This window comes from Strigops habroptila, chromosome 15 (assembly GCF_004027225.2).
Source record: "Strigops habroptila isolate Jane chromosome 15, bStrHab1.2.pri, whole genome shotgun sequence".
NCBI classification, from domain to species: domain Eukaryota; kingdom Metazoa; phylum Chordata; class Aves; order Psittaciformes; family Psittacidae; genus Strigops; species Strigops habroptila.
Window position 1 is genome coordinate 11,717,839 of NC_044291.2, and position 10,914 is coordinate 11,728,752.

At 54.0% G+C, this 10,914-nt stretch overlaps 1 protein-coding gene across 1 annotated transcript; it reads left to right on the forward strand.

Annotated features, from left to right (window-relative positions):
- The first annotated feature begins 9,211 nt into the window (after positions 1 to 9,211).
- On the forward strand, positions 9,212 to 10,192 carry LOC115616902 (olfactory receptor 10A7). The gene has a single exon (XM_030506686.1). It carries the CDS (start codon positions 9,212 to 9,214, stop codon positions 10,190 to 10,192), a length of 981 nt encoding a protein of 326 aa, XP_030362546.1.
- The last annotated feature ends 722 nt before the right edge of the window (positions 10,193 to 10,914 follow it).

The following is a 10,914-nucleotide window of genomic DNA, read 5'->3' on the forward strand; positions in this document are numbered from 1 at the left end:
GCTGTGGGTGCTCACTGGTGGGATGGGCTGGCAGGGACAGGGTTGGTGCAGTGGAGATCAGCCCAGGCACCTGGGTCCCAACCGGCTGCTGGAGAGAGCAGAGGAGTGCTGTGGCAAGGGAGGTGCTGAACAAGACTTTGACTTTAAGGAGCTATTTGGAGACTCCCAGCCGATGGCTGTGGTGCTTATTCATGATGCCAGACTATCTTCTCTAACCATGCTCATGTTCCAGATCTTCAATATTTAAGAAGTCTCCTTGCTATCCCAGCGGTACCTCTCAGACTTCTTTCTCCCTCCCCAGCTTAGGCCCTGTCCCTGCTGGGGCTGCGTGACCAGACCTGGACCTCCACCCAGCTGAGAAGCTGTGGGTTAGATTCACATGGTGCCTTGTCCTGTTCCCCCATCTTCTCCTAACGTCTGCTCTTGCTGCATGTCGATGAGGTGTTTTACAAGACATTTGTCATCACAGTGAGCTCCCTGCATGATCTTCCTCCCTTTTTCTCTCTCTTTGCCACCCATTTATCCAAGTGAAGATCTTCCTTTCTAGCCTATGGCAACTTGTCCCCTGCAAGCTTTGATAAAGACCCTTCCCAGCTGACCAGGGGATGTCCAACACCCATATCTTGACTCCTCCAGAAAGTGTATTTCTGAGGTGTGATGTTCCTGTGCAGAAGTTGGATACAGTCTCCTCTGTGACGTAATTTGTCCACGCACCAACCAGGTCTGCCCTTTATTACAGCTTTTGTGAGCATCTGCCTGGACTGCCCAGCACATTTGCTTGTCTGCAGCCTCTCTACCTCTGACAACCTCTTGCAAAGTCAGCACGTTTGCTTCTAGTCTTTTGGTGAAACTAGGGGTAGCAAAGGTGAGTGTAAGCAGCAGGTGACATGCTGCAGTTGCTGCAGTGAAGAGTTGGAGTTTCATACCCAATTCACATTGACTGGAAATGTCATCTCCTCTTTCTTACCCTCTGTATTGGTAGGACCTTTTTCACTGTTGGCCAAAGGGATCCACCAAAGCTCCTCCTCAGCCGAGGTTGATGCAGTTTCTTCACTTTTTTATCAGCTTGTTTCCTTTGAAGACTCACTCTGAATTTGACTGGAAACTGGTCAAACATTTTGTACTGTTAAATTCCTGCTCCCAGTGCCTTTGAAGAAAGGAATATATGTAAGTGCAGCTGATATTCCTCAAAGGAGAGGAGCAAGGGACCAAATTCTGGTGTCTTCATTGTTTGTCTTGCAGTTACCAGAGGTCATTTTATGTGGAGACAGGTTCAGCAAGTTTAGAACTTTTATCTTATTTCTGATCAGCTTCTTTCAAATGATTGAATCGTGCTGGCTTCCATTTAGACTTTCCCTTTGGAATGTTGTTTAGGGTTTGTATTTGCTAATACCAGCTTAAGTGCTCAGAGCGAAGCTAAGCTGATCTTCCCAGACAATCTCTGTGCCATATGTGATACTTAATCCTCTTGACTTTACATTTTTTTTCCCCTTTTAAAAATTAAATGCAACTCTATTGGGTCATTTCTGGTTTTTAGCCTAGCACTGGCTGTCAGGAAAATGGTGTTTGGATTTCAGCCCGTGAGCCAGGTCCCACTGCTGCTCCTGACCTGTGGAGTCTTGGCCATCCCAAAACCTGGTGCCCATCCAACGTGCCTGCAGCGACCATATGTTAGAGGCTCCCGGATGTCCCTTTGCATGTGACAGGTGCCAGCACTGCTGTCACCACAGTGGGAATCACTCCAAGTCATCAGGTCTTGTCCTTCTGCCTTGGATGGTGTAGAGGGAGACCATGGGACCTGGTGGGTGTCAGCCCAGCTGAGCCTTCCCTCACCTCCACATCAGGGCAGCCCTTCGCTGGGATCAGGGTGATGAGCATCGGCTCTCGAAGGCACAGGCATAAACTACCTGAACTCCCCTGGCTCAGCAGTGAGTCACCTCGCAAGTGCCAATTGCAACTCCTAGACACTTCTGTGCTGCTCTGTGCTCCACAGAGGAATAAACACTGGGTTTGCTCCCTGCTTTGGGAAGGGGCAAATATAGCTCCTGTCCCAGGCGTGGCACAACAAACCCCTGGAGCCTCTTCAGGAGTTAAGACTGCAGAAGTTCAGAAACTTTTAATGACACAACTGAGACCCATTAAAAGTGAGGAAAAAACCTCAGTGCTGCTGGGGCAGAAGGTGCCCCTCGGGCCACAGCGTTACGAGGCACCTGAAACACAACTGGCTTCGGGTGTTCCCGCTTCCTCCAGGTGTTGAAACCTGTTGAAAATGTGTATTTTCAACTTGGATCATCTCAGGACGTGGTTTTATACCCCGGCTCCAAGAGTGGCTGACAGGGATTGTCTGGTTGAGCTGCAGCAAAAGGAGCGTGACCAGCAGGATGAGGGAGGGCACTCTGAGACACCTCCCGTGCAGTCCTGATCCAGCTCTGGGACGACACCACCAAAGGGACATGGAGCTGTTGGAGTGAGTCCAGAGGAGGCCACAGAGATGCCGTGAGGGCTGGAGCAGCTCTGATCTGGAGCTAGGCTGAGAGAGCTGGGCTGGGTCAGCCTGGAGAAGAGAAGGCTCCTTAAGGGGAGACCTTAGAACAGCTCCAGTGCCTAAAGGGGCTATAGGAAACCTGGAGAGGGGCTTTGGACAAGGGCCTGTAGGGACAGGATAAGGGGGAATGGCTTTAACCTGCCAGAGGGGAGATTGAGATGAGCTCTTAGGCAGAAGCTCTTCCCTGTGAGGGTGCTGAGGCGCTGGCACAGGGTGCCCAGAGAAGCTGTGGCTGCCCCATCCCTGGCAGTGTTCAAGGCCAGGTTGGACACAGGGGCTTGGAGCAACCTGCTCTAGTGGAAGGTGTCCCTGCCCCTGGCAGGGGGTTGGAACTGGGTGAGCTTTAAGGTCCCTTCAACCCAAACCAGGCTGGGATTCTGAGATTCTATTACTTTTGCTACCAAGAATGTACCTTCTGGCTTTGCTGGATAACCTTGGCTTCTTCCACACAACCTCATCTAGATTTAAAAGTGACTTAAGGGGCCCTAGCAAGTGTAAGGTGTGTTGCTTCTCTGAGCCGCTGCTCAGACATGTTCCTCCTCTGAGAAATTTGGGAGTCTGGAAGGGAATTTTCCCCCCGGATATATCAATCTGCAAAGCTGATGGTGGGGCCTGGGAACATCCACCTCTTTGGGGACGGGAGAGTGATGGAGATGCTGGCCAGAAACAGAAGCACCTCTCCCTGATGCAGCACCTCTCCCTGATGCAGCACCTCTCCCTGCCCCTCCAGCTCAACCCGTCTTCTCACTTTCAGTGCACAGAAGCGCATTTGGAGGCTAAAGTCTCCCTCCTTCTATGTCAACATCACAGCCCTGGCCTGCCCCTGCTCTGCCCGCAGGAAATGGCTGCAGGGGCAGTGGAGGGAGGGCTGGGAGCACACCGAGAGCACACGTCAGGACTGGGCACCTTCCAGGTGCTGGCCACAGTTACTGAGTTTCAGGTGGTCAGTAATGAATATTTTCAATGACTGTTTGGTGCTGCCCTGGCCGCATTCAGCTGGTTCCTTGTGATCAGTCCCATCTGCATAGCCCATGGCCCAGGGAGCCATGGGAGGGTTTCGGCTGGAAGGCATCTCAAGGGTCTCTGGTCCTGGCCCTGCTCAGAGCAGGGCCAGCTTTAAAGTGAGATCTGGTTGCTCTGCCCAAGGACACCTCCAGGGATGGGGAGGTTCTCAGCCACGTTTCTGGATGTGGCCTCCTCTGGACTCGCTCCAACAGCTCCACATCCCTCTTGTGCTGTTGCCCCACAGCTGGATCAGGACTGCAGGGGGGGGTCTCCCCAGAGCACAGCAGAGGGGAAAACAAGCTAGAAAAGGAAGGCAGAGGCTGAAGAGCCAAACTCTAACATATTCCTGAATTCAGACTCTTGCTTAAGGGTGTCTCTGAGCCACTCTGGCTGTAGAGCCCACCATGCTCCTCCAGCTCCACCACAGCACCACCCCTCTGGTGTCTCTAGCTGATAAGAAGTTCAAAGTCAACTTCAGACCTGCCCCTCAGTCCTGGCCCCTGGGGTTTGGGGCCCTCTTTACGGGGATGCTGCTGGAGCACCCGTCGGGGGAGTGTCCATGGTTGGGCACAGGACCCAGCACACTGTATTCCCTTGCAGTGTGCTTCCCTGCTCCCGCAGAATCCCAAAGCACTGTGCCCGAGGGGCTGTGCAGCGCAATTACAGACTGTGCTGTAACAGGGGAGCTGTTCCCAAGTGACTGCGAGGAGCACATTGAAATCACCCTGGTGTCCCAGACCACCGGTGCTGCCAGACACACCTCGTGTGAAGAGAGGAAGCATCTGCCCAAGGTAGGCTGTGTCACCGGTGTCCCCGACATCAGTGCCGGGTCAGTGCTGAGGGCAGGACAGCTCTGAGATTGAGGAGGTAAGGAGCTAGCCCCATGCCAGGGTCCTGCGAGGCTGTCTCTGCCCTGCTCTGCTCTGTGCCCCACTCCCATCACCCGCAGACATGGGTGTCCTCATTGTCCTTCCCTGGCCCAGCAGCCGGGGGAGTCCCTGGGTGCCCGGCTCATGTCTCACAGCGCTGCGGGTCACCCCTGGCAGCACGGCAGGAACCCTGCCCCTGCTGCAGGCAGGGGGCTGCCCGGCTGCAGGCAGGTCCCTGTCCACCCATGCCACAGCCGGTGTCCTGCTGGTGCTCCCAGTCCACCAGGATGCAGCTCCACAAACACAGCGACCGTGGTGTTGGTCTGAGCTTCACACAAGCTGCACCCACCTACCTCCAGCTCACTTGTCTCAGATTAGATTTGATTGCAAATCAAATGCAATTTAATTAGCACAAAGGCAAACAGACACTTCCAATGACTGGCTGATCACCCAGCTAATGACTATCACATCAACAGATGGAATTGCAAACCCCTGCAGTGATCAGAAATGAATTGAAGCCACTTCCACCCCTGTCACACACCTCCTTCCCTGGCTCGGGGGCTAGAGAGGCCATTGCTGGGGGGCACACAGTCTCTGTGCCTCATCCCTCCTCCACCCTTAACCTCCCAGTGAGGCCACTGGTGCCACAGAAATGAAGGTGGTTCTCTGGTAGCCCAGACTGTGACAGCACCCTGGGGACACCAGAGTCTTGCTTTGCCCCGGGTTCTGGGGAGCCCATGGGGCACGGGGGGAGCTGGGAGTGGGCGCTCGCCCCAGGGGACTTTGTGACGTCTTCCAGGTGAACCAGGCATGTAGTTTTCCACCTCTGTGCCATTAAACCAAGGCAAAGACTCTGTGGACACCTACTTATACTTGAAACAGGTTTATTTTAGGTAAAGAGAAAAGACAAAGAGATTTAGGAACCAAAACCCCTCCTGCCTTTGCCCCTTGATGTGAGCACTTTGGACCCCAAACCTCCTTGATAAGGTACTGTGTGAGACCTCAGCTCCTTGTCTAAACCCTGGTGCATTAGATCTAATGAGAAGATTCCTAGGTCAAAGTAATGTTTGGAGTTGGGTTTAAGCTGCTGGCTTTTGCAGGCTCACCTCTGCCATGGTTACCCAAAGCACCATGCTTGCGTGAAGGGCTCTGCTCCTTGATGCCACAGCCATCTCCCTGCTTGGCTTTGCTTCTCCAGGCTGACCATGTTCTCTGCGATGCTCCCTTGTCCAGCCAGCCTGGCTCAGCCTCCTCCTCCTCAGGTGGGCTCCCTGCTCCCTGTGCACCACCAGGCAGGGTCTCGCTAACGCTCCACAGCATCAGGATTTTCCCACATGGGTGGAAACTTTCCTGCTGGCCCATGGGCGGGTCGGTGTCCTGTGCCACACTCACAGCTCAGGACCGCCCTGGGCTGACCAGACCTCGGGGTCTCCAGCTAAGGACCGTGTGGGCAGGCAGATTGCTCCATAGTCCCAGAGCTCTTGCGCACACCCAGTTTTCTTGCTCTTTCTTTCCCATAAAGCCTTGCAAATGTCTGGTGCTGGGTCCCTCTTCTCCCAGCGAGTAGAGCCCCATCACAAAGACTCTGCGCTCTTGCTGCAGGAGAAGCACTGTTGATCCATCATAGATTCAGGTGCAGGAGCGCTCCCCTCCTGCAGCCCTGGCGACATGCAGCAGAGCTCTGGAGACTCTCCTCCCTCCTTAACGCTGCTGTCCCCATGCCCTCCTGTTGCCACCAGACACCCTCCCTTTGCCATAAACTGTCATTGTCCTCCTGGACAACTGGGAGTGGAGACACCTGGTTCCCAGGGTGTTGAGCACGGCGGGGCTGCCTGACCTTCAGCTTCCTGGCTGAAGGTGTATGTGTAACACTGCAAACGATTGCCACAGACCCCCTGCACCTCTCTGTCTTCAGTGCAGGTTTCCCTTACCACTTCTCAGGCTCTTTTCTTTCCTTGCAGACTTTCCACTCTTGCCAAACATTCTCCTTGGTGTCTCTACATTCCCCGTGTGCTGGGGGAGCAGCCCCTCTCCACCAGCCTCTCTGCCTTGTGCTCAAAACGGAGTTCTTAGCTGGGTTTTGCACCTTTTCTTTCATGAAGTCCCAGCTCTTCCTTGCGTCTGCAGGCTCAACATCCCCAATCTGCCCAGCTGCAGTAACCAGCCCTCCTCCCTTGTCCTGATTTGTGCTTGTTCACAGCCACAGCCACCAATCTGTTCCTATTGATCTTGCCATTTCTGCAGAATGGCATTGACTCATCCCTACTCAAGCTGAAGTTATTTTCTCAGACAGCTCTTCTAAAAACAGCCTCTTTTTCAGGAACAGGTACAAAAAGACCTCATTACTTTCTGCAGCGACCTGGTGAGGAGTCACGTGAGGTATCGTATCCAGGGAGATCTGGAATGACCATTATAGATGAAGCTGTGATTTATTTACCACCCCTCCAAAGACTTACTTTTCCTGGATTAATTTCTCCCCTGGAGCTTTGTCCTCACTCCAGTCTGGCTGGGAATGTGTGACAAGCTCCCAGACCTTCCCTTCGCTCCTTCCCAAGGCAATTTAGATCCACGAAGACATTTTGATGGTGCCTTTCAGTGTCTTGTGCTGTCCTACCCTTCCTCCTCACTTCCTGCACTTACTCCCTCCTCCTGTCCCCTCCATTACCCTGCTCGGAGCTATTTCTCTGACCTCTGGGAACATCTGCTGCCGTAGGGGGGTCCACATATTAATTTGAGTTCCTCCATAGCTTTAGTACATCTGGGGTTCCTCCGTAGCTCTGGTACCTATGGAGTTTCTCTATAGCTTTGCATGACGCCATAATTGTTTGTTTCCTATGGACCAACTGCTCCTCCTGAGCCAGAGGAGACACCAGCCTTCTGTTACCCGCTCTCCAGCTGCTCTTATCCCTACCAGTGTTTCCCTTCCCTCTGTAGTTATGCCCTTGTTTACCAGCTCCTGCTCTTCCAGCGCAACCCAAACCAGCAGGGACAGGACATGCCTCTCCTTGACATTCAATCTCTTTGTGGTTCAAAGCCTGGCATCAGATCCCTGAAGGCTTCTGCCATCCTGCTGGCTGCCTCCTTGCATTAAGAGGAGTGTCCATGGAGGCTGCCAGCATCTCAAGCACCCTAGCCCTTGCTGTGGCACCCAGCCTTGGCTGGCTGCTGCTCCCTCTCTCTCTGCTCACACCCCATCCCAGCTGCTGGGCACCAGGACAAAGCCACAGCCCACCCCAGCATCTCTGCACTGTGGAGCACATCCCCAGCACGGTGGGGTTGTTCTTCTTGGAGGGAGCTGGCAATGTCACTTGAGGGTGCTCAAGTCTCCTCAGCCTGGCACCCACCTCCTCTTCGCTCCCACCGAAGATGCTCCCACACTTCCCCCTGGAAGGACCTGCCGACAGCTCCAATAGCTTCTTGGAGCTTGTGCAAATCTGATCATCTCCTCAGTGCTCTTTCTGTGGATTCAGTAGCTTTAGGCTCACACTCAGGATATTCTGTATTTCATCTTCATTTATCCCCAGGCTCCAGTTTCTCATTAGATTCAGAGTCTTTCCTTCTTCCTGCAGGCCAATGTCTCTGCTTTTCCTTGCTGCCCTCAAGTCTGTTTGAAGCACACAGTCACCTTCAGATGCCTTTCTGGTCCTCCTATGATCTCTCAGATTCTCAGAGGTCCCTCCCTTGCATCGTTTTTTAGGTGTGAACATGAGCATTAGAATCATATTAATCGTGGAACGGTTTGGGTTGAAGGGACCTTACAGCTCACCCAGTTCCAACCCCTGCCATGGGCAAGGACACCTTCCACTAGAGCAGGTTGCTCCAAGCCCCTGTGTCCAACCTAGCCAGGGGACACTGCCAGGGATGGGGCAGCCACAGCTTCTCTGGGCACCCTGTGCCAGCGCCTCAGCACCCTCACAGGGAAGAGCTTCTGCCTAAGAGCTCATCTCAATCTCCTCTCTAGCAGCTTAAAGCCATTCCCCCTTGTCCCATCCCTACAGGCCCTTGTCCAAAGCCCCTCTCCAGGTTTCCTGGAGCCCCTTTAGGCACTGGAGCTGCTCTAAGGTCTCCCCTTAAGGAGCCTTCTCTTCTCCAGGCTGCCCCAGCCCAGCTCTCTCAGCCTGGCTCCAGAGCAGAGCTGCTCCAGCCCTCGCAGCATCTCTGTGGCCTCCTATGAGCTCGCTCTAACAGCTCCACATCCCTCTTGTGTTGCTGCCCCAGAGCTGGATCCAGTGTTCCAGTGGGGTCACACATCTCCAGTGCACTATTTGCAAACAGACTTTGTCTGTAACATTTAAAGATGTCTGTTTTTTGAGCTCTGCTCTCACAGCCTGTCATGGATAAGGGAAAGCAGGAGATCTTGCTGTACCTTCTGTAATGGTGTAGACACAGTGTGCTCCCATGAAGGACAGCAACTGTTCAGGCAGGCCCAACCTGTCACATTTTGTGGGATCTTTAGACCAGTCTCCTGTTGCAGCCCAGGGAATCTGGAGGGGTGAGAGGAGCTGCTCTCATTTGACAGACCCTGGGATCCTTCTCAAGCACAGTGGTGATGTCACAGCTCATTCTGGTGTTCTTCAGGTGACACATGGTTGGGGTTGCCTCAAGGATTGAACCCCCATGGGCTGACACCAGCCCCCACCGGCGTATCTCCCCGAGCTCTGGGCAAGGTGTGAGGAGTGCGGGGCAGAGGCACAGCTTCAGCCCACCACAGAGCAGAGCCCAGGGCTGCCCCATGATAGGGGAGAGCACTCACCATCCTTCTACCTGTCCTTACCTCCTGCTCTCCCTGTAGATGAGCCCCAAGTCCCTGCAGCAGGGAAATCTCAGCAGCCCCACCACGTTCCTTCTGTTGGGATTCTCCAATGCCTACAGAGCACAGGTGACCCTCTGCCTGTTCTTCTCGCTCATTTACCTGGTGACAGTCCTGGGGAACCTGCTCATCGTGACCCTCGTCTGGCTGGATGCCCACTTGCAATCCCCCATGTATTTCTTCCTGGGCCACCTCTCCTTCCTGGACATCTGCTACTCCTCTGTTACCCTCCCTAAAATCCTTGGAGACTCCTTCTCACCACAGAAGACCATCTCCTTTGTGGGCTGCATCACACAGATCTACTTCTTCCTTTGCTTCGGAGGCTCTGAGTGTGTGCTCCTGGCTGCCATGGCCTACGATCGGTACCTGTCCATCTGCCACCCCCTCCGCTACCCCGTGCTCATGAGCAGGAGGATGTGCCACTGCTTAGTGGCCATTTCGTGGATGAGTGGCTCCCTCTCATCTCTGATCCAGGCCTTCCTCACAGCCCGCCTGCCCTTCTGCAGCTCCAACATCATCGACCACTTGTTCTGCGAGATGCCTTTCTTGCTGCAGGCGTCCTGCAGCCCCAATGCCCCCCTCAACAAGGCTGCCTTGTATGCTCTGGCTGGGACTATTGCGATGGGCTCCTTCCTCCTCACTCTTGTGTCGTACGTTCATATCATTGGGGCTGTCCTCCAGAAGGGAGTGGGGATGCAGAAGGCCTTTGCTACCTGCACCTCCCACCTGACTGTGGTGTCCCTGTTCTTCGGCGCCGGGGCCGTGGCATACCTGGTGCCTCACTCCAGTGGCTCCAAGGAAATGGACAAGGTCCTCGCCCTGCTGTATGCCGCTGTGACCCCCATGCTCAACCCCATCATCTACAGCTTGAGAAACAGCGAGGTCAAGGGCGCCATCAGAAAAGCCCTTTGCAGGGGGAGGTTACAGATGTCCACCGAGGGTTCAGGCATTGCCACTGAGTGACCTCCACGCTCCCTGAGGCAGAGATGCGGCTCTCAGTGACCCAACAAACATGAAGGGGTCTGGTGGTGCTGGTGAGGGCACAGCTGGCAGCTCCTCGCCCTCCCTCACCAACATATCCAGTACTCAGAGCCGTTATTGCCCGATGGGGACTCATGGGCTGGGTACCTGATTCACAGCATTGCCTCCCCTTGTGTGTGTGTCTGCAGAGCCAGGTTGAGCTCGCAGTGCCAGCTTCAGAAAGCCCAGCTCACTGGGCAATGAGCTGTGCCTCACCCCATCCCAGGACCCAGATACTGTCCTTCCAGTGTGGAGCACTGCAGAAGTCTTCACCGCCTTGGGCCGGTAGCAGAAGGAGGGGGCACAACATCCTCTGGAGAACTGGATAGACCAGGAGGGGTATTGTAAAATTACTGATTGCTTGGACACTGAGTTCTCCCAGTAAGTGATTCTGGGAACTTGTTTCCTAAGGAATAGGCATTGCCCCATAGAGGAGCTGTGCTGGCTATCCATACACTGCCCTGTATGGGATGGTGCCTTTGGTAAGCCTTGTTTTTTAATCATATAGAATAGAATAGAATATCTACACCAGAGCTGTGCCAGGCTTTCTGTAATGAGCTTTTATGCCTCAGTCGAGCCTTTTCCAAGGTGGATCGCTGTGCAGAGCACAGCAGTAATGCTGGGCTGCTTGTATCTCCTGATAAGTGGTGAATAATCTTGTCTGG

Bases quoted from the DNA above. Each gene is read 5' to 3' on its own strand.
- LOC115616902 (XM_030506686.1), top strand. From the start codon at position 9,212: ATGAGCCCCAAGTCCCTGCAGCAGGGAAATCTCAGCAGCCCCACCACG.